The sequence below is a fragment of the Neolamprologus multifasciatus genome, chromosome 15 (assembly GCF_963576455.1).
Source record: "Neolamprologus multifasciatus chromosome 15, fNeoMul1.2, whole genome shotgun sequence".
Classification (NCBI taxonomy): domain Eukaryota; kingdom Metazoa; phylum Chordata; class Actinopteri; order Cichliformes; family Cichlidae; genus Neolamprologus; species Neolamprologus multifasciatus.
Genome location: NC_140453.1, coordinates 29,671,408 through 29,694,826, shown reverse-complemented (window position 1 = coordinate 29,694,826; position 23,419 = coordinate 29,671,408). Strand labels below are relative to the sequence as shown.

Here is a 23,419-nt window from a genome sequence, read left to right as displayed (position 1 = left end):
CTGCTTCTCCAGTCCTTCACACAAACAGTAAGCCGGACGTATCTGCAGGCTTTATGCTGATTGTTATTAGTAAAACTGACGGGCTTTTTATTTAAAAGGGGAAGAACTAACCAGTGAAATCAAGCTGGTACGGGAGGAGAGAAAGCAGCTGGAGAGGACGCGACAAGAGCTGCTGCGAAAGGGGAAAGACTTGTTAGCCCAGAACAGACACCGCAGGAACCAAGGTCAGCACCAGTCACCACAGGGTTTTAATTATTCTCCAATCTGAGTTAAAGCGCTAACAATTTAGTGAAACTTTTTTTTGTTGAAGTTGTTAACCAATTTGTCTCCGTCCTTTTAACATAAAGCACGTGACAGCTGGAAAAAGAAATATTTTGAAGCCAAGAAGGCCACAGCGCCATTGGACGAGGACTTGAGAAACTTGAGACAAGAACTGGAGACGTTTTACAACAAAGTCCTGCATCAGCTGCAGGCCCGAGATAACAGAGCAAAGCCCAGACACCAAGGAAGATCCTCCATGAAGGTACAATCTAACCACTAGGGGTGGGGGGAAAAATCGATACTGTGTAGTATGGTGATATTTTGTTTGCTAATAATGTATCGATACAGGGACAGCAGAAATTGATATTTTGTTACAAAAAGGTTTTTGTGCTCTGACTTCAGAGCATGTTGATCCTTTTTCTGAGCAAGAATCCTGACATTCCTTCACTGTCCAAATGTGTTTAACATTTTTTATGGCAGCAATAAACATGACAGTTTACTTATTTTAATTTAAGACATGTTTTATTTTAATTAAGTTTAAAACTTTTTTATTTAATATAAAATTATATTTTGTTTTAATTTACTTTCAAATTCTTCAGTTGCTGAAGGGGCTGCATAGTTTTCATAAACTGCATAGTTCAGAATAGCTATAATTGTACCAGATGGTTGATTCAGTTAAGTTGGACTAGACTGTAATACAAACCGTTCAGTTTGTCAACAATAAAACTGAAATGAGAGAAAGACTGAGTGTGAGACTTTGATATTAGAGAAAATGAATATTGATAAAGTTTACCTTTATGTACAGAATCTGAATATCGCAAAATATTATAAAAAATTGCAATAATATCGTATCGTGCGTTAAGTATTGTGATAATATCGTATCGTGGGATGTATGGTGATTCCCACCTCTACTAACCACACGATTCCCTTCTTTTTTTTAAAATGCATCTTCAGTATTAATATTAAAATCTCAGTGACTCAGTTTCAGGTCTGTACAATGAACCAGTCTTTACTTACACCTGGCTAGTTCTTCGCTGGACCCCCTTTTGCTTTCAGAACTGCTTTAAATCTTTATGCACAGATTCAACGAGATGCAGGAAACGTTCCTCAGAGATTTTGGTTCATATTCACACAGTTCTGCAGATTTATCGGCTGCACATCCATGATTTGAATTTCCTGTTCCATCACATCCCAAAAACAACACTCGGCTAGGCCATGGTGTTTAAAAAATGATGAAATGGTACTAACAGGGGCCAGTTTCTGACACTACCATCCGAGCGTTGCAGCAGAAATAGAGTTGAATCCGACCAGGCAAAACTTTTCCAATCGTCTAATGGTTCCGTTTTGGCGTAGCCTCAGCTTCCCTCAGGAGAGGCAGCCGGTGTGGCATTCTTGCTGCTGTAGCCTTCAACCAAGCATATAATAGTTGAAATAATTTGTCTTACTACCAGCAGTCAGGTAATAAATGATAAATCATCTTTTTTCCCTATTCTGACGCTCAGTTTGAATTTCAGCAGCTCATCTCGACCTTGCTTACATGCCTAAACGCACCGTTTCTGCCATATGATTGGCTGATTTAGATATTTGTGTTAACAGGTAGTTGAACAGGTCTATCTAATTCAAATGGCCACTCGTCCATAAACAGTTTTCCACCCATAAACTTAATGACGGACTATCCCTTACAGAACGAGCTCATCATTCAGATCATGACTGAGAGCCACGAGATTGACAACCTGAAGAGGAAGGTAGAAGATGCCAAGATGAAGCTGGTGACGGAGATAAAGGTAAGTGATGTATGAAAACTGTTAAAATACCTGAGCTGGTTGGTCAAGAGACATATCATCAATAGGGCTGCCACGATTAGTCGACTAGTCACGATTACGTCGACTATCAAAATCGTCGACGACTGATTTCATAGCTTTGTAAGATCACAAAAGACGCAGGAATAAGTAGTAGGATTTAAGAGTGTAATAACGGACTGAAACAGAAGATGGCAGCACTGCATGTACAAGGATGCCAGCTGCCGTTAAACCCCGAAGAAGAAGAAGCTGTGTCCCAGAATTCATAGCGCGGCCCAGCTCAGTTTCCAACAATGGCGGCAGCTCGTTAGTTTTAATATTACTCTTATTATTCTTTCTGGGTCACAAAATAAACGTTAAACATATTTTCATGCCAGAATGTAGCTGTGTAAACCTCAAATATCTGCTCAGTTTATCAAGACACCACATATTTTCAAAAGCGCTCCGACGTTTTCGGAGACATCTGTTACCCACTAGCTGATAGTTAGCCGGGGGCTAGGCTCACTAGAGCCGTGAGAACACCGGACTCCCGGCAGATCGTTTTCAAACCTACCACCGTCTTTCGCTACTCAGGTTAAACATATACAAGTCACTTAGATAACTTAAAAATGTTATTGTTTGGCTTTTTTGGTATTTTATTTGTTCCTGAGTAAATCGGTTTGGCTGAGATTAAAGTTATAGTTTTTGCACAGCTGAATAAACTTCAATGAAACAGCTGATTAACAGAAGTGTTTGATGCTGGAGAATTTACTCTGGTGTCCTGTTATATTTTAGATAGCAAGGAGTTTATTATTTTTTTAATGAAATTTGCAGATTGTTTCGGTTAAGTTTAATAAGCTATCATCTTGTCTTTATTTTGAGTTAGCACATACCTTAAACACTTAAAGCTGTAAGCTAATGATAGTTATATAAGAGCAGATGCTGCTGGTGCAATAAGCTGTAGTTTTATGTCCAATGGATGATGATCTGATTAGTGACTAATCGTAAAAATAAACTATCAAAATAATCGTTTGTGGCAGCCCTAATCATCAATAAAATCATCTAATCACGGAGCACAGCAGAGCTAATTTTCTTGTGTTTCCTATGAATGTTTTTCTAGTTGAGAAAACAGGCGGCCACTGAGCTCAGAGCCCTGAAGGCTGAGCTGGCTCAGAAGAAGAGTCTCATCCCGGCCTGATGGGAAATACTCCACGGCACGGAGCACAAGTCCAGAGCAGCGCCACCCAGTTCAGAATAAACTGCACGTGAAAAACACGTTTTCTGGTTTAATTATTTTGGACTTGAATGCGTCTTTCTAATTAGTTATGTTATTTGATTGGACCAAAATAGTTTGCATTGTTTTATAAAGTCGATTTAAGTTTGGGTTTCTCAGATGATGTAAACTCTGATGTGCTGAGATAACAAAATATCACTGCTTACTCTGTAATTTCATTCAAAGATTTATTAGAAACAAGTTTTATTTATTTAAAAGTGCATAAATCTCAGTAAGCTCAGTGTAGGGACGTTTAAAGACTGGCTTTCCTTTTTAGAGAATCACAGTTATTTCGCTTAGCAAAGAGGAATGTAACCCAGTCAAAGGCAGCAGCAATAAAAGAAACAATTAACTCTCAAGTGCAAGTATGCCTCGAATACCCCCTTTACTGCTACAAAGGGAGGTGTTGACTTAGCAACAAACAGAGGCGGGCTCTGGGATGGTTTGTCACGTGCACAGCTAGCATCCTAAAAGAGCGTTCCACATCATTGTTGTCTGATGCCTGGCGACCGGATCATCACTGTAGTCCAAGATGTTGGCGTTCCACATGCCAATACCCCTCAGGTCCTTAGACATCACCGAATCCGCCTTTGGGCAAAGACTCTGTGGGTCATCGTACCAAACTTGATGGATTTGTCCGTCCTGGTCCTGAGGAAAGAAGCAACAACATAAATTTGATAATAGCGCCATCTTGTGGTCTGAAAAGATTTGTCCATCCACCCTGAGGGCAAATAGCAGAAATGTTTATAGTTGTTTCAGAAGGCTAATTCATCCCGTTTGGGAAGTGACACTGCTGAACTTTAACAGTGCATCCGGATAAACGGCTCTTCCCTGAAATACAAGCGCCACGCAGGCATGAAGCTAGTCAAACTTAAACTTGGCAAAATACAAAGAACACAAGCCTGAAGAGACGATCATATCAGTCGAAATCTTGGTTTGCATATTAATATTTGTTTTAAATATTAACTGGAGCTAAACGGTGCACAGATCCTTTCTTGCACATATTGCCTTTTTGGTCCGAGACCTAAAACATTTCGCCTGGAAGCAAAAGAACTAAAACCCAAATATTTAAATGCACATTTAATTCTATGATTAATTGAACACCTTATCCATGCATTTGTATACTTCAAGAAGAAAAAGGATTTATCCTTAAAATATGAAAGAAAATTGAGCACCTTGTAATTGAAGTAGGGAGCCTGCTGCTCGTCGTCCCAGAGCCTGCCTGACATCGAGCTGTTGACCTGCTTCATGAGCCACTTGTACGGTTTCTGTTTTCCAGCAGCATCGCTGCAAGGAACTCCACGGAAAGGCACTTTCTCTATAGAGCACACGCCCTCCTGGTGTGAGAAAAGAAATGACGGTGTGTTATAATAACAGGCAGAAGTGGCCTCATATCACATATGGCCCACACTGGGCAAGGTTAGTAATGCTATCGGCGAATAACCTATAAAAATGTCATTATCCTGCCTTTGTTCAGCTGAATGAACAAACATCGTGTCCCCATTCGAGGATTCACCTTTTTTTAAACATTCTGTTCAAAGGTGATTCCTAGTTTCTGTACTTATCAGTTTCAAATAATCTCAATAAATATCTAGAAGAAACTCAACATGCATTCGCGAGTGATGGGAGAAGGGAGCCGGAGATCGACAGACGGATTGGGGCTGCAGCTGCAGTAATGCAGACGCTGCACCGGTCCGTCGTGGTGAAGAGGGAGCTGAGTGTAAAAGCGAAGCTCTCAATTTACCGGTCGATCTACGTCCCTACCCTCACCTATGGCCACGAGCTGTGGGTAGTGACCAAAAGAACGAGATCGTGGATACAGCCAGCTGAGGTGGTTCGGGCATCTGACAAGGATGCCTCCTGGGCGCCTCCTGGGTGAGGTGTTCCAGGCATGTCCCACCGGGAGGAGGCCCCGGGGCAGACCCAGGACACGCTGGAGAGATTATATCTCGGCTGGTCTGGGAACACCTTGGTGTTCCCCCGGATAAGCTGGAGGAGGTGGCTGGGGAGAGGGAGGTCTGGGCCTCTTTGCTTAGGCTGCTGCCCCCGCGACCCGGCCCCAGATAAAGCGGATGAAGATGGATGGATGGAAACTCATCGCAAATAAGAGCTTAAGGCTCAGGAGAAAAATATGTTGCAGTTTTTTTGTTGTTTGTTTTTTTCTTAAATAAAAATGCTGTGACGGGCGAGTCTGTCTCACACCATCTGTTTGACACAAACAAAACCAGACGTTACATTTTTAGTACTACTTTGAGCTGATGAGGTTTTCCAGTAACAGCACAGCATGTGCAGGATTGGAACAAGACGAGATCATCATCATAGCATCATGATACAGACGTGTGACATCCAGTTAAACTATGGACTAAATGAATGACAGTCTGAGACAAAGCAAAATAAATAAAAGCATTTAAAGGATCGCGAGTGTGTTTATCAAGTTTAACTGCAGCTCGTCTGATAGTTGCTGTGACATTTTATATACAAAAACACCGACATTGCAGTGGCACTGTGAGAGACGTCAGAGGACTGCCACAGTCCAGTCTAAAGCAGATCCACCAGGAAGATGTTTCAGAAGAGAAATCGCTGGTCTTCAAAAACCTTCAACAACAAACTAATCCTCACTTTTATTTTTGTAACGAACAATCTCTTACCTGGGAAAAGTTGAGGCATGGATAGTCATAGCCGTACCACGGCACTCCCATCACTATCTTCTTTGGACTGATCTTCAGATTCAAATACTGGTCATAAGCTACGAAGAACGACACAGTATTTCATGTCATTGTCTCAAGTAGATTTACAACAACACGCCTTTCTCCTGTTCTACTATAAAACCACAAACCATCGAGTGTCTGACGGAGAGGAGCGTTTGCCATCGCAATGCAGTCGCCGGTGATCTGGCTCTGCTCGTCGTAGGACATCACAAACAGCAAGTCGCAGGATTCGGCAATGGTTACGTAATCGTAGCAGCGCTTATCAATGCATTTTGGTGACCAAGCGACATCAAATGAGACCTGAGGAATCAGGAAAAGGTAAACATCAACGGGATGATGATTTTAAAATCACTCAAAGTGCTCATAGGCTTTTATTCGTTTACCCAGTCTTGCCAAAAGACTTTTTATCTGATTTAGTGCTCAGCTCAGATAATTATAGTGGATGATGTGTTTGTAGCAATATAGAAAAATAAGCACGTCCTGTGAAGACTGGTGAAGCTGGGTTTAGTATGGATTCAAACTGAGAGACGGGTCTTGGAAAATGACCGTTGTCTCTGAGTGCCCAGTCATTCCGCTTTACCTGAGATCCTGGGATCTCCCTGTGAAACATCTCAGTGGTCTCTTTGACCAGAGATGTTAAGGCATAGTACTCTGGTGAGCCCTCTTCCACAGCTTGTTCAATGTCTATGTTAATCCCGTCCATAAACTGACTCTTGGCCAACGTGACCTTGTCTGTTATCCACGCAGTTCTGTTGTCCTGGTCCACAAGGTAGGAGAGGGGGACGTCGCCTTTACCCAGTGACACAAAAAGATAGACAAATGTACAAAAACTCAATGAGAAGAAGCAACACATACAGTACCGTGCAAAAGTATTGAGCCACGCCTGGTTTCTTTATATCCACACTTTCTTGCAATTTATTTAAGTTGTCCTGAGCAACAGTCTTTCTTTGGACATTGGCTGATTGTTCACTCATCAGTCCTGACCTATGAATCACTCGGGCATAAAATGCAGCTAATTCAAGGGATGAACCAGGGTTGTGTCTACACATAACAATTTGTCAGAAAAAAAAAACACATTTTAAATATTATCTTTAGGCACTTTGTTACAATCTGTGACAAAGACGCACAAATTGTTCTAATTTCTTTATCTACAACTATGAATCCAAATTTGAAATTTGTATTTTGCTTCAAACCATCACCAGTATGTACAGGAGGAGGTCAGGAGAGGTGCAGAGCAGTGAAAGAAATCGTGTTTAAGAAAGTTCAGGTTTTTTTTGCTGAGAAATAAAAGTGGTAATACCGAATATTGACTTTCAAGCTTGTTAGAATTTTAAAAATCTATTTTTTCTTTGTGTATTGTGATTCCATGTATGCTTGCATATGTTTCAATAAATTTCCTATTAAAATAAAAAGTGGTGAGGGGTGCTGCTGTGAACTGAACAGTCACAGGACGTAAAGAGACGTAAATGGAAAAATGAAATATGGACAATCACAACATCAGTGCAAGTACTGAGAGATATTTAGTTACATGTAGGTAAACTCCAGTCAGTCTTAGTACAATAAAGAAAGTTACCTTACCTTTGAGGACGACCCGTGCACCTTTGGAGTGAGCGTAACACATGAGCTCAGCATCATATTTTCCAAACGCTGCCACTGTTGTTACCATGCTCCAGTTGTAGGATTTCCACGTCTTCCCACCCACGTCAAATATAAACACCTGAAAACGACGCACGCACACAATTAAAACACACACAGTGGAATAATAGCAAAGCTAATGATGAGGATTATTTACTGAAAGGTCAGAACTGTTAAGTGCTATATGTGTAAAGGAACATCTGGTAGACCTACTGAACAGCTGTCTAAAAATAATAATCAGAAACTGAAGATTAAAGTAGGATTTACTGATTATCTGAGAGTTATATGGTCGAGTGTATCATTTTGCAACCTTTTGATGGTGTTCATTCTCGGTCAAGCCTCCCCTGAAAACCAGATTTTAACATTTGGAGACTTCCTGGTTAAATAGGTAAATGTAGACAAATACCATCCTCGTTCTTCTGCACTTCGTCTGCACTACTGATGTCAAATAAACTGTTATTGAAACTATTTGCCCGAATGATTTTTGGTCAACAAAATCCTGCATTCAGCAGAGCAAACATAAATACATGTTTATAGAAAACACAGTGGAACTTTATGAAGTTGAATATATTTAGCTTTAACAGAAAAGCCCCTGGTGTTCCAACAGGGCTTTCAGTTCCCTTGTAAATGGGAACTGAAAATAATGTGTTTAGAGTATTATTCCAACAGGGGCGATCTCCAGGCAGGTACGGACACATTCTTATCAGCACGGAAGAAACAGAAGAGCTAAAAAGTTCTATTTATATGTTTTATGGCATAAAACAACAACAACAACAACAACAAAATAAAGTTGGTGGGATTGGTTTTTTACCCTTACTGGGGAATATGAAGTTTCCTCAGTAGTTTCCTCTTAAGTAGAAAAAAAATCTGGGGGTGTTTTCTTAATTTTTTAATGGCCTGTGGTTAATAGATGCAGCATTAACCACAAGCATAAAATTAAATTAAATTAAATGAACAGACTATGTTACCCAGATTTATATAAACTCAGCACAAACAGGAAGGAAATTTGTGTTTGTGCGATAGCAGAATAAGCTGTTTGGTATTGGTGGAGAAGATTTGACAAGTTTTTCATGGGCACAACCCACAAATGCACAAATATCCCTTACAAATGTTTCACCATTTACGAGGAAACAATCGTGCTTTTCACTGATATTAGATTTATTGCCAAGAAGAACTGTTACAACAAAGAAACAATGAAGCAAACACAAACTTTAAAGGGCCACACGTTCACCGTGTTCTCCTGAGAGCACGTAACGAGAACAGGGTGTGATCATATGGGGCAGGACTGTGATTATCTGGAAACCAACACAAGGTTCAGTGTGTGTGCGGACTATTGAGCTGGTCCCTGGACACACACACAGAGCTGGGAGCTCGCCTAACTGGGAGCCCCGTTAGTGTCACCTGAGGATGGTCTCTAAGAGAGAGACCGAATCTGGGCCACAAGCCTTATAGTTTTACACCTGTCAGCGACACTAAAGAGGACTGGTGTGATGTAATTAATATATCCTTAGTGCTTATTTTCTTTATTATATTGTTTTATGTACTTTAATAATGAAGGTTTGTAAAGCAAGGCCACTTTTGACTCATAAACTAAGTGAAAAACAGGAAGTTAGTGTAGAAATATACAAGTATATTAATAAATACAGGAAGCCAGACAGAAAAGAGGAACTTGTACCATATAAGGAGTGTTTGTATCGAAACTTTGTGACGTGTAAAGTACCAAAATAACACCTATATGTGTTTTTAAATTCTAATGTTAGAGCTTTGGGCTGTGCAGGGCTCTCTCGGTTCCGGAAGATGATTGAATAAAAGGAATTATAAATGTTTTTAATCACTATGAGTCGGGTTTTCTCTGTTCTATCATGGGGATCAAAGAATCAGGGTTAATAGTAGCTACTGAGTCACACCTCCATCACAAGACCAGCTTTTATTATTACAGAGGCGAGCAGCACCAAGCAGCAGCCTTAGCTCATTGCAGTTGTTGCCATTTGTAATCAGAGTAAACGTGATTTCACCTGTTTCCGATGAGCTTTTACATCAACAGCACCAACACTTACGTGATTTACGCCACCACACTGTTTCTAAAGTGTCTCACATGAGCGATGAGCGGAGGGTTCAAAGGTTTTTTGTTTTTTTCGGCCAAGTTTTAGCAGCAACACGTTGGTCAACTAAGTTTACCTCGAAGTCTTTCTCCTCGCGGATCTGCTGGCAGAGCTCCGGTCTCTCACACGGACACACGCTGGACCTACAGGCGGTCAGCAGCGAGCACAAAATCACAAGAAAGCTCAACATCTTTAGCAGAAAGAGTTTAGCACAGAGTGAACCCGTGCGACTGTGAGCTGCCCTACGGCGTGCGAGATGGGACAAACTTCTACTGTCATTTATCCGTACAGCTTCAGAAAACAAAGTAATGCAAGTCGCTAGAAAAATGTCAAATAGATATATTTCTATATTACAGAAAAAGTGGGCCAGGCTGCCAACAGAGGTCAAAGTAAACCAGGCAAATATTGACAGATATTGACATCTCCAAATGATGAACTCTGATCTAACCTCCCCAATTATGATATGGGTCAATCTGACCCATTATCACCCTCTCTTCCTTTGATCAGTTACACAATGTGTCTTTGTCGCTTTGTCTGTTCGGATCATCATAAAGTACCACATAAGTACTTTACAAAGAAACTCTTGAAAGCTTTGATATTTAATGTGAGTCATCTCTTTTTATTTGCAGGCTTTTAAGGAAACTTAATTCAGGTATTTTGAGTGTCGTGCTTCCTTTGGCCTTTTATTTAAAAAATAAAACAAAAAACACTATATACAGTATTTCAATTGAGATGGATCCAGTTATAGTTATCTGTGAAGCCAGATTACAACAACCACGTGTCTTAAAGTATAATATATAAACATATATATATATAATAATAATAATAATAATAATAATAATAATAATAATAATAATAATAATAATATATATGTAATATAATAATAATATAATATATAAAATATAGTATATACAAAAGTATACATGTCCTAAAGACATAAAGGTCTGATTGGTTTGTTGTAATTGGTATATAGCTGTGTTCCAGTGCTATTGTGAAACATCTTTGAAGTAATTTTTTAGTGACATTTATTCTCTAAGATGCATGTAAAACAAGTTTCTAGGACTGTCTTCATTTATGTGTGCAGAATTGTCAAATAATAGCAATATCGTAACTCTTTATCATCAGTGTTTCCGTCAAAGTCCATTAAAAAGTTGATCCAGGGCACTGCATCAAGAGCACTCCCTCGCTTTTCACAAAACTCAGCACATGTGAACTAAAATCATCTGTTCATGAACAACAGAAAAGAAGAATTTAAGGATTTTGAAGGTAATTTAACTGGTCGAAATGAGGAGAAGACCTTTACTGTAACAAAGAGAGGAGAAAAGAAACACCCAGCAGCTAGGGGAGCAATATCAGCATGCGATGACCTGCACATCATCTGCCAATCAGGCTGTCACAGGAGAGCCAGCAGATGTCAGGAGTCCAATGAAAACCCTCTGTGTGTACGTGAGGGTGAGGAGGAGGTGTTTGCTCCCAGTGTCACCCTCTGCATGTTGTGTCCAGTTTTTAGTGCATCCGAATGAACAACTGTCTGACATTTTGGCAAAAGCTAACCTGCTAAAGATGTTGGGCACCAGATGAAACGATGATGTGTTTTATACTCGGGGTGTAATAATGTGGCATTACGTGAACATTACAAATTGTGATGTTTGTTCAAACGTGAAATTTGCAGCTTTTGTTTGGCTTCAAGAACAGCTGGTCATGAGCAAAACACTGAATATCTTTAAAAAGCAAAAATAAATAAATACATTTAGCTGAATTGATGTTTTTTTCTACCCAATTTTAATTATTGAAAATATAAAAATGAGCTGGTGAAATAATTTTGGAATTCATTTTTCTTTGGCAGAGATTCAGATCTACTTACAGTTTTATCCAGCATTGCTGAGCATCATTTTTTATCCATTTATTCTTTATAATTGTATATAGAATAATAATTGTATCTCAACAGTATAAATAACCCTGTAACACTTGGATTAATAATTTTGCACACAAGTTAAAAACAATCAGAGGTGTTGGGGTGAGGGATACCAGATTATTAGAACATGTGAATTGCTTGTAGAACTTCATTTAAAATACTATAAATTTATTGTGTGTACAAGTCAAAAAGGGGAGGGGAGGGGGCAGACCTGAAATTAGCCTGTGTCTCATAATGGCTGGGAAACGTGACCTCGTCCTCATTCACTGGTAGAGACAAATGAAAGAGGTACCAACAAACAGGACAGGACTTGTTTATACCGGCTGGTATCAGCCTCAGGACTCACACTGAGAAGTGTGATGCAGAAGAATAGGTGTGGTGATTTCATTGTCACACGTCGTGTCTGATGCTTGTAGACATGAACCTTTTCCTGTTAATAAACATCATGGTGCTAACCCCATCTGAATGAAATCTTCTTTGTTTTGTGTTATCTGCAAAATAATTTTGCAATTCACAAAATCATGAAATCATGAAATCATGTTTCACTGAAACAATTTACATCTAAATGAGAAAACACAGATCAGTTAATAAGTAGTTACAAAATGCCATCAATACATGTGGATACGTAGCGCCTCAATAAGTCCTGACCAGTCTGTGGTCTGAATCCTTTTTGAATTTTCTGTCAGTAGATTTAAATTTAGGGTTTTTTAATGAGTTTTATTGATTTTTGTTTCTTGTTCTAATATTTATCAAACACATTTAAAAAACATATGGCCTTAATGTATTGATTTTTTTTTAAAATTACACTGCATTTGAATTTGTCACTCGACTCTCACTTATTTTTTAAGTATATTAATATATACTTATATTAGCCTCTGAAAATGTGTGCATGAGCTTTTATATCTGTTGATGCCTTATAAGCTGTTCCTGGCATCCCAAATCCACCCCAAGACAAAACAGAACTCACAATTTCAATATAAATTTTTTTATTACTCATTTGATTTTTATTAAATTAGATAATTTCTTTTCCTTTCTTAAAAAAAACAACCTGTGACCGCGGTTGTTAAGTCAACATGTGTTGGCTTATTGACTTTTGAAAGGTGCTCTTGGTCATGGCCAGTCGCAGGAGCAAGATGACATGACTGTAAAAAGGTCGCCTGCCCGGGCTAACTGACATTTCACTGAATTACTAAGTGGAAACAAATCATATCTGCGTGAGATAATTATTTAACTTTTGTCCAGTAATTGTTGTTTAAAGCATCTCACCAAATAACCAATGGTTTGAGTTAAATCGCTTATTGAAAACAGTGGACACATAAAACTAATTCGACAGGATGTTGAAATATTGGTATGTTAATATTTCTATTCATTCATAAATTAAAATACCTATGAAAATAGCGAAATGCTTAAGATTAGAAAACCGATTGTGTTTAAAATGCGTGAAGTGCTATAGAAGAAAAACATATTGGGATATTGGGAAATCTCTGGAAATTTGTGAAAGGTGAGAGCCAGGTCAATACAACTTGTCACATCTGTGATGTTTCCTATTAGTTTATTTACTTTGTCTAATCTGTATGATCAGGGCATGGTCACATCAACACCAAAGACAGCCGGCATTTAGTTAATGATACATTTGAAGGCAACGTCAGCAAAAAATCTGCTTAAAAAGGACGCCTCTGCCTGCAGATCCTCACATCCACCAGCCATGAGGGTGCTTCTACTAGCTCTTGCTGTGGCTCTCACAGGTGAGTAGGAATTATTTACAACTAAATGTTCTTAAATTGAACTAAAAATTCATCTTCTGAAAAAACAGCCTGTTTTAAGGCTGTTAGTTGATAACAACTAAGAATAAGAATTTCAATAGACTTGCAGCTGAGAAGAATTGTTGCTGCCAGTGCTAGCAGTTTAATGCTGCCAGAATATAACAATGCTAATTGCCAAATGTTAAGCACATTCTGGCAAAATAGCATAAATTTTATATAAATTAGTATCAATATCCCTTTACAAATTCTCTTCCCTATTTCTTGTCATTTGTGACACCAAATTGACATTTATTCTTCTCATGTTACAGTGGGGGACCAGTCCAACTTGGGTATGTTGTTGTCCTGTTACGTTAAACACAAAAGGCACTGTCAGTTAATAGAGAAAGCTTCTCCCTCATCTTAGAAATGCACATTGTTTTTTTTTCTTTATTTACAGCCCCAGGATTCGCTTCTGTTAAGACCTACATGTACAAATATGAAGCGGTTCTTATGGCCGGCCTGCAGGAAGAGGGCCTGGCTCGAGCTGGGGTTAAAATCCAGAGCAAAGTTTTGATCAGTGCAACAAGTGCCAACGACTACATTCTGAAGGTACAGATCACCAGGCAGAATTAAAATGAACGATTATTGAAACAGACAACTTGAAACATAGCTTGTTTCTCTCTCTTTCTCCTCTATTTTCTGCAGCTTGTAGACCCTCAGTTGCTGGAGTACAGTGGCATCTGGCCCAAAGATCCTTTCCGTCCGGCCACCAAGCTCACCACAGCCCTGGCTACTCAGCTCTCGACACCGATCAAGTTTGAGTATACAAATGGCGTTGTCGGGAGAGTGTCTGCACCGGCTGGTGTCTCCACAACAGTGTTGAATATCTACAGGGGAATCATCAACCTCCTGCAGCTGAATGTAAAGAAGACACAGAATGTCTACGAGATGCAAGAGGTACAAAACCCCCCGCTTTCATCAGGTCCTTCATACAAAATGCTTGAACATTGACGGAAAATAACAACAATCTATATTTTGCTTGTATTTTGTGATCTAGTCTGGAGCTCACGGTGTGTGCAAGACCAACTATGTCATCAGGGAGGACATGAGGGCCGAACGCATTCATCTGACCAAGACCAAGGACCTGAACCACTGCCAGGAGAAAATCATGAAGGACATCGGCTTGGAACACGTAGAGAAATGCCATGATTGTCAAGCTGTAAGGGCATTTTCTAGTTGTTTCATAATCTCTCTTCTAGAAGTCTTCATGCTGGCAGTTTGAAGATTGCATTGGTTTTATAATTGCAGAGAGGAAAGAGCCTGAAGGGAACTGCTTCCTATAACTACATCATGAAGCCAGCACCCAGTGGTTCTCTGATTATGGAGGCTGTTGCTAGAGAGGTCATCGAGTTCTCACCTTTCAACATTTTGAATGGCGCTGCTCAGATGGAGTCTAAGTATGTGGTTTAAACTAAACTAATATGCTTCATTACAGATTTATAAGCATTGTGCCACATTGATTGAACGATTATCTCCCCTCACAGGCAAATTCTGACCTTCCTGGATATCGAGAACACCCCCGTGGATCATGCCAGATACACCTATGTTCACCGCGGATCCCTGCAGTACGAGCCTGGCAGCGAGATTCTCCAGACACCCATCCATCTTCTGAGGGTCACCCATGCCGAGGCTCAGGTACTGCAGCATTTACTTGGAAAAAGCCTTTTCTGAATTCACTCTGTATCCACAAACCTTTTCATCTGTATTGTTTGTTTCCTCACAGATTGTCAGCACTCTGAACCACCTGGTAGCCTCCAACGTGGCCAAGGTCCATGAAGATGCCCCTCTGAAGTTTGTTGAGCTCATCCAGTTGATGCGTGTGGCCAGATTCGAGACTATTGAGTCCCTCTGGGCTCAGTTTAAATCTAGACCTGATCACAGGTAAGAGCAGCTTTGATTCAGCAAAGGCCCAAGAAACTAACATGACACGGATAATGGTATTGTACTCCTCTTTCCCAGGTACTGGCTACTGAATGCTGTCCCCCACCTTCGCACTCATGCTGCTCTTAAGTTCCTCATTGAGAAGCTCCTTGCTAATGAGTTAAGTGAGACTGAAGCTGCTATGGCTCTCTTGGAATGTCTGCAGTCTGTGACAGCTGACCAGAAAACCATCGAACTTGTCAGAGTAAGTCTTGTTTTTAAGCTTTCCTATATATTTGCAGTGACATGAAATCAGTTTTATATTGTGTCTTCACCACTTTTCAGAGCCTGGCTGAGAACCACAGAGTGAAACGTAACGCTGTGCTCAACGAGATTGTGATGCTGGGCTGGGGCACTGTAATTTCCAGGTTCTGTAAAGCGCATCCATCTTGCTCATCGGATCTTGTGACGGTATGTATTATTTGAACATGTTTTATTCTGCTGAAGTTCAATTTTGACATCAGTGACTTTAATGTTTTTTTACATTCTTGCACAGCCTGTACATAGACAGGTTGCGGAGGCTGTTGAAACAGGTGACATCGATCAGCTCACTGTCGCTCTCAAATGCCTGGATAACGCTGGACATCCTGCTAGCCTTAAGACAATCATGAAGTTCCTGCCTGGCTTTGGCAGTGCTGCTGCCCGAGTCCCACTCAAAGTTCAGGTTGACGCTGTTCTGGCCATGAGGAGAATTGCAAAGAGGGAACCCAAGATGGTGAGACTACATTTTCTGATTCCTACCATCAATAGCAATAAATATACTTGAGACCTATTTTGTGTGCAGTGTTCAGTTGGGGCTATAGTAATCGGTCTTTCTCATTAGGTCCAGGAAATAGCTGCTCAGTTGCTCATGGAAAAGCATCTCCACGCAGAACTCCGTATGGTTGCTGCCATGGTGCTCTTTGAGACTAAGCTCCCCGTGGGTCTAGCAGCTAGCATTTCCACAGCCTTGATCAAAGAAAAGAACCTGCAGGTCGTTAGCTTTGTCTACTCTTACATGAAGGCCATGACCAGGACCACATGCCCTGACCACGCTTCTGTGTAAGAACCTAAATGATTTTCATGTTTCTAAGATGCTTTATATCTATGCATGCTAGTCTAAAGAATCTCAAATATCCCCTTGTTCCATTTTAAGTGCTGCAGCATGTACTGTTGCCTTGAGGTTCCTCAACCCCAAAGTAGGCAGACTGAGCTTCCGCTACAGCCGAGCCTTCCATGTGGATACCTATAACAGTAAGAAGATAGCAGATAAATAACCTGCTGTTGCACACCTTAGATTTGTGCATGTGGTGTGATGATGTTTATCCATTTGCCTGCCAGATGCCTGGATGATGGGTGCTGCCGCCAGCGCCGTCTTCATTAATGACGCTGCAACCGTGTTACCAAGAATGGTTATGGCCAAAGCCCGTACTTACATGGCCGGAGCTTATGTTGATGCTTTTGAGGTAAGACGTTTAAATGTTAAGTAAGTAACTAAAACAAACACTCAGCAATGCAATTCAATGGCTTCAATATGTAAACCATACATCGAATGCATTCAATAACGTACTTTTCAGGTTGGAGTGAGGACTGAGGGAATCCAGGAGGCTCTTTTGAAAAGACGACATGAAAATTCTGAGAATGCAGACAGGATCACCAAGATTAAACAAGCCATGAGAGCTGTAAGTTGAACTACTGTGGCAAGAGTGAAAATGGGATTCTGAGGCACATTTTCTTCATGAGAGCTGACTTTTCTTTTACTTGTTTTTAACCTAATTTATTCCCATAATAGCTTTCTGAGTGGAGGGCTAATCCTTCGAGCCAACCTTTGGCCTCTATGTATGTGAAGCTCTTCGGACAAGAAATTGCATTTGCCAACTTTGACAAATCCAAGGTTGACCAGCTTATCCAGGTACGGTTTCTCCCACAGCCTCATATGGTTTCTTAGTAATGATGCATTATGTTAAGTTGAAACTAACAAGCAACTTTGTCTTCACAGTTTGCAAGTGGACCTTTGAGAAACATGTTCAGAGATGCTGTGAATTCTGTGCTGTCTGGTTACACAACACATTTTGCTAAACCAATGCTGCTCGGTGAGCTCCGTCGCATCCTTCCCACCACTGTTGGGTTGCCCATGGAGATCAGCCTCATTACATCCGCTGTGGCTGCTGCATCCATTCAAGGTAAGTTTCATTTGGACAGTTTACAAGTTTACAAAAGGGAAAAATATATTGATATTGATATGAAAAATATATTGTTCTCTTGTGCTCTTTTGCTAGTCCAAGCCACCATGTCACCACCTCTGCCTGTCAACTACCGGGTTTCCCAGCTTCTGGAGTCCGATATCCAACTGAGGGCTACAGTTGCTCCAAGGTACACAACAGCTTGAGAAGCTTCTTCTCCGCAGTTTAATGAATGAATTCAGAGATAACTCTTAATGAATAAATATTTTCTGTCTTTATGCAGTGTTGCCATGCAGACCTATGCAGTCATGGGTGTGAACACCGCCTTAATCCAGGCTGCAGTGATGACAAAAGCCAAAGTTTACACAGCTGTTCCTGCACAGATAAAAGCAAGGATTGACATTGTTAAGGGCAACTTTAAGGTTGAGTTCCTGTCTCTCCAGGGCATTAACACAATTGCATCTGCACAGTACGTACATGCCTTGTCACTAATTTCCATGCATTTCAAAGATTTCTGGTCCTTTTCGGCATCTGTTTTATTGGGTGGGGTTTTTTCTCTCATACAGCGCTGAGACTTTTGCCATTGCAAGAAATGTGGAAGACCTCCCAGCCGCAAGAAGCACACCACTGATCTCACCTAAAGCTGCATCACAACTTTCAAAGGCCTCTCTCAACTCAAAGATCTCCAGGATGGCATCATCTATGACTGGTGGAATGGTAAGTTTGGTTCACTTGCCTCCTATTTTCAACATTTAACTGTTTGAAATAAACGTGGCGATCTCTGCTGTGGTTTTACAGTCTGCATCATCTGAAATCATTCCTGCTGACCTGCCACGTAAGATTGGGAGGAAAATGAAATTCCCTAAAACCTACAGGAAGAAATTCCGTGCTTCAAGCAGAACGCTAGGATTCAAGGCCTACGCTGAGATTGAATCTCACAATGCTGCCTACATCAAAGCCTGCCCTCTCTACGCTATGATCGGAAAGCATGCTGCTTCTGTTAGGATTGCTCCAGGCAAGTGGAAGTGGTGAACTTGAAGCTTTAACCTAACAAATTTGCAAAACATTGTGGAAAAGTCCTGTTTTTGCTTTTAATTATTATTCTTTAATTTATATTCCAGCTTCTGGACCAGTCATTGAGAAGATTGAAGTTGAGATTCAGGTCGGAGATAAAGCAGCAGAAAATATGATTAAAGCGATTGACATGAGCGAAGAGGAGGAAGCTCTTGAGGATAAGAATGTCCTCTTGAAAATCAAGAAGATACTGGCACCTGGTCTCAAGAACACCACATCATCTTCCTCCAGCTCCTCCAGCTCCTCCAGCTCCTCTTCATCCAGCTCTAGCTCCAGCAAGTCTTCTTCATCCAGTTCCCGCTCCAGCAGCTCCCGCTCCAGCAGCTCCAAGTCATCCAGCTCTCGTTCCCATAGGTCTCGCTCCAGAAAGTCCCAGTCTAGCAGCTCTCAGTCAAGCCGCTCTCCCTCAAGCTCTTCCTCCTCTTCCTCCTCTTCATCATCCAGATCTTCTTCCAAGTCATCTTCCAGATCATCTTCTAGATCATCTTCCAGGTCATCTTCTAGATCATCTTCTAGGTCATCTTCCAGATCATCTTCCAGATCATCTTCCAGATCTTCTTCTAGGTCCTCCTCTCGCTCCAGACCTAAGATGGCTGACATTGCTGCTCCTATTATCACGACGTCCACCAGAGTGAACAATGCCAGTGCTTCATACTTGCTCAGCCCATCTAAAAAAAGAAGCAGCAGCAGCAGCAGCAGCAGCAGCAGCAGCAGCAGTAGCAGCAGCAGCAGCAGCAGCAGTAGCAGCAGCAGCAGCAGCAGCAGCAGCAGCAGCAAAGGCAGCAAGGGCAGCAAGGGCAGCAAGGGCAGCAAGGGCAGCAAGGGCAGCAAGAGCAAGTCATCAAGCCCTGGGTCCTCTCAGCGCAGTGCTGAGTCCAAGGTGAATCATCCTCTCTTTGCAGCATGCAGAAGTGTGTGGAATTTTATAGAATGTGGGGCACTTATTTTACTTTTCCTATTACAGCAACAACTGCTGGCCTTGAAGTTCAGAAAGAACCACGTCCACAGGGTAATTATTAGGCATCACATCAGAGCTCCGTCATGTCTTCTGTTTAAGCAGGCTAAATGTGTGGTTTCCTTGTTTGCAGCACGCCATCTCCACACAGCGCCGCAGCAGTCACAGCAGTGCCCGCAGCTTCGATTCCATCTACAATAAGGTGATCAGTCAAATGAAGATATTTACGGTGTTACGCATTAAACTGCGAATGAACATAATTATTAATATCAACCTCTGGTTTTCACTTTTAGGCCAAGTACCTCGCTAACACACTCACTCCTGCCATGTCCATTTCAATCCGTGCCGTGAGAGTCGACCACAAGGTCCAGGGATACCAGCTAGCAGCTTACCTGGACAAACAGACCAGCAGAGTGCAGCTGATTTATGCCAGAGTCGCTGAGAAGGACAACTGGAGAATCTGTGCCGACGCTGTGCAGCTGAGCGCGCACAAGCTGATGGTAAACATCATGAACTTATGAGGAAGTAACCAACTAAAATCAGGCATGATGCTTAGGATGTAACTCACTGAAATTTATTTTAGGCCAAGATTGCCTGGGGTATTGACTGCAAGCCATACTCCATCATGATTGTAGTTGAAACTGGTCTTTTGGGCCATGAGCCCGCAGCCCGCATGAAGCTGACCTGGGACAAACTGCCAAGAAGCATAAAGCGCTACGCAAAGAGGTAAACTTGTGGACATTATTTCGATTCATGCATATAATCAGTGCTTTTATCAAAAAGCTTTTGCAGACATTTTGCAGATGGCAGTGCATAGCAATTACTTTCTTCTGACATCCTCTCGAACCTGTCGTTTGTACGGAAAACTGATTAAAGCTTTATAAAACACTCAGTAACCTTTATGCTTGTCTAGGACGTTTAAATCCATGGTCCCTATTGGTCAAGAATATGGAGTAAACTACGCAAAGGCCAAGAATCCTCGTAATCAGATCAAACTGACTGCAGCTGTTGCTACAGAGACAAGAATGAATATCGTGATGCACACACCAAAGGTACAGTTTTGTTGCCCCTTCTTCTGTATGCACTGAAAATGTTTGCAATGCACTTTGTCACTCAGAGTGTTTCTAACTACTTTCTGACTGTTTAATATTCCAGGCGATCGTTTACAAGCGTGGGATGTGTCTACCTGTTGCTTTACCTATTGGAAACACTGCCGCCGAGCTGCAAGCATCCCGGGACAACTGGGCTGACAAGATGTCCTACTTAGTTACCAAAGCTAACGCAGGTAAAAATATTTTAATGAAACAAAAAACAACAACAAAAAAACCCAAAACAGATTTCATATTTCTGTGATCTGACTTGTGATTTCCTTTTCGTTCCATTTCAGTTGAATGCTCCCTCATCAACAACACACTGACCACATTCAACGACAGGAAAGCTAGAAATGAGCTGCCACACTCGTGCTACCAGGTCTTGGCTCAGGATTGCACACCAGAACTCAAATTCATGGTTCTGCTGAAGAAAGACCAAGTACAGGATCAGAAGCAGATCAATGTTAAGATTTCAGACATGTAAGAGCAGCCAGGATTTATGTGGAAAAGAAATAATGGTCGGCTTGTGAGCCAAAAAAATAATCACATGCATTTGAACTGCTTCTCAACAGCGATGTGGACATGTACCGGAAGAACAACGCTATTGTGGTGATGGTTAACGGAGTCGAAGTCCCTAAAACCAACCTGCCATACCTGCATCCATCAGGTTTTTATTTTGGTTTTTTATTTAACAAAAATATTGAACTGCCAGATTGTGAAACCATGCTTATATATATTTGCACTTACTTTAGGTAAGATACAGATCAGACCGGCAAATGAAGGCATTGCTCTCTATGCACCCACCCATGGTCTTCAGGAGGTCTTCCTTGGCTTCAACGAGCTGAGGGTAATACAAAAAAAAATGCTGATAATACATATATCTAATATGTATATTTATTATTTTCTGAGGAAATTTCCTATTTGTATACCTGCTTTAATCTACATTGTACTAATATCTGAACCTTTTTATTTCAGGTTAAAATTGCAGACTGGATGAAAGGAAAGACTTGTGGAGCCTGTGGAACGGCAAGTGGAAATGTCGGAGATGAGTACCGCACACCCAGTGAACAGGTGACCAAGGATGCCATCAGCTACGCCCACTCCTGGGTTCTGTCTTCAAACACCTGCCGTGATCCCTCCGGTAATCCTTGCAGTATTTCCTTGGCCTTTCTCTAAGAGAACATTACCAGCAATGCAAACTGTCACAACACAAACAATGAATATTTGGCATCAAACAATGCACACGTACAATACTTACCTTGACCTTCTACACTCTTCCAGAGTGTTCCATCAAGCAGGAATCTGTGAAGCTGGAGAAGCAGGTGATCTTTGAAGGTGTGGAGTCCAAATGCTACTCTGTTGAGCCTGTGCTGCAGTGCCTGCCCGGCTGTATCCCAGTGAGAACCACTACCGTCAACGTTGGCTTTCACTGCCTGCCCAGTGGTGAGTTGCAAGAAAGCTTCTTTGAAAAACATTGTCTGTTTTGGTATCACGTACAGTCTCCAATCACTTCTCTTTTTCACTGTTGCAGAAACAACTGTGAACCGTTCTGGTATGAGCAGCTTCTTCGAGAAGAGCATCGACCTGAGGGATACTGCAGAAGCCCACCTGGCCTGTCGCTGCACTCCTCAGTGTGCTTGATCTCATTGCCTTCGGTCACATGACATTTTGTTTTCTGTTTTAGACAGGTGTTGTTAATTAGCTTTGGCTCAATTTGTAAACTTAAATAAATTTGAAAAGCATGTGAAGCATGAAACTGTTGTGCTCATCTTTTATTATTATTATTTCCTTATTCTTTATTATAATAAAACATAAATAAGATCAACTTAAGTTGTCCCAAAAAGTAGTTACAGAAACCAAAATTTGAAAAAAAAAAAATGCAACATGACAAACAAACGTCAGTGAGGTCAAGTCTACTCAAAAGAAGCAAAACTGAATAGAAAAATTAAAGAAAAGTAAAATAAATCGAAATCAAATGCAATAAAATGTTATGTAAAAAGCTTGATATAATACAGTAAGGAGCTCAAAATATTAAAATCTTAAAGAAATGCAATAAATATAAAAAACCCAACAAAAATGTAAATAAAATACATCAAAGTGATTTTACAGAGTAAGATTAAACTAGATAAAAATGGATTACTAAAGAAACTCTAAAAGAAATCTGCTCATCCTCTTCTTGTATGTACTTGTTGCACATTTTGCAGTAACATGAAATCTTTGTAAGCACAGTAGTCATGAGCTCACATTAAAATTACATTTGTAATACAACCTAAGCAGTTTAGGAACATTTATCATGTTCCTCATTTATCAAGAGACCCTTTTAGTGCACTCCTTGATTTGTAGAAGGTTGGCTTATTCACATCCTTATAATGTAGACGTAAACAGGGACCTGTTTTTTGTTGTTGGTTTTTTTCCCAGATTTTGGCCAATGGTCTTTAAATAAGCGGCTTTACGTAGCAAGTATGCAGGGGCGGATCTAGAGAAATATTTTAGGGTGGCATGGAAATCAAATAGGGTGGCAAAATCAAACCCCCTTTAAAAAACAACAACACATGTGCAGGTGTTACATATGATTCAAAAGATTCAAATGCAGTAAGTATACATGTTTCATATAAATATAGTCTTTAACTTAATTATTAATTATTTTCCGTAGCCCACATAGTAAGAAATTCAGTTACATGAGTTTATGTACTGTATAGCCTGTATAATAAACAAATATGTAGCCCAATAAGTATAGTATGTT

At 40.7% G+C, this 23,419-nt stretch overlaps 3 protein-coding genes across 3 annotated transcripts in view; 2 read left to right on the top strand and 1 right to left on the bottom strand.

Annotated features, from left to right (window-relative positions):
- spata1 (spermatogenesis associated 1) overlaps window positions 1–4,652 on the top strand; it is a 7,472-nt gene extending 2,820 nt beyond the window's left edge. Inside the window, 6 exon segments of the mRNA XM_085133184.1 lie at window positions 1–27; window positions 99–224; window positions 348–523; window positions 1,947–2,045; window positions 3,160–3,217; window positions 3,220–4,652. The exon segment at window positions 1–27 is cut by the window's left edge and continues 91 nt beyond it. Coding sequence (XP_084989310.1) covers window positions 1–27; window positions 99–224; window positions 348–523; window positions 1,947–2,045; window positions 3,160–3,217; window positions 3,220–3,308 — 575 coding nt within the window. The 3' untranslated portion in view covers window positions 3,309–4,652.
- On the bottom strand, window positions 3,487–10,021 carry ctbs (chitobiase, di-N-acetyl-). Its single transcript, XM_085133185.1, has 7 exons — window positions 9,834–10,021; window positions 7,599–7,737; window positions 6,601–6,809; window positions 6,149–6,320; window positions 5,961–6,058; window positions 4,488–4,649; window positions 3,487–3,960 (listed from the first exon to the last, which is right to left on the bottom strand). Exons 1-7 carry the CDS (start codon window positions 9,945–9,947, stop codon window positions 3,772–3,774), a joined length of 1,083 nt encoding a protein of 360 aa, XP_084989311.1. The 5' UTR covers window positions 9,948–10,021; the 3' UTR covers window positions 3,487–3,771.
- Window positions 10,022–13,306: 3,285 nt separating this feature from the next.
- vtg2 (vitellogenin 2) lies at window positions 13,307–22,432 on the top strand. Its single transcript, XM_085132737.1, has 34 exons — window positions 13,307–13,417; window positions 13,744–13,764; window positions 13,872–14,023; window positions 14,120–14,371; window positions 14,472–14,633; window positions 14,723–14,871; window positions 14,959–15,109; window positions 15,198–15,355; window positions 15,434–15,599; window positions 15,680–15,805; window positions 15,891–16,109; window positions 16,218–16,435; window positions 16,530–16,627; window positions 16,715–16,839; window positions 16,951–17,055; window positions 17,166–17,285; window positions 17,373–17,556; window positions 17,653–17,746; window positions 17,840–18,025; window positions 18,123–18,273; window positions 18,355–18,571; window positions 18,678–19,510; window positions 19,595–19,639; window positions 19,719–19,787; window positions 19,879–20,085; window positions 20,169–20,311; window positions 20,499–20,637; window positions 20,741–20,870; window positions 20,973–21,156; window positions 21,249–21,343; window positions 21,429–21,523; window positions 21,652–21,817; window positions 21,958–22,119; window positions 22,208–22,432. The coding sequence occupies exons 1-34, from the start codon at window positions 13,378–13,380 to the stop codon at window positions 22,315–22,317; spliced, it is 5,472 nt and encodes a 1,823-aa protein (XP_084988863.1). The 5' UTR covers window positions 13,307–13,377; the 3' UTR covers window positions 22,318–22,432.
- Window positions 22,433–23,419: the final 987 nt, after the last annotated feature.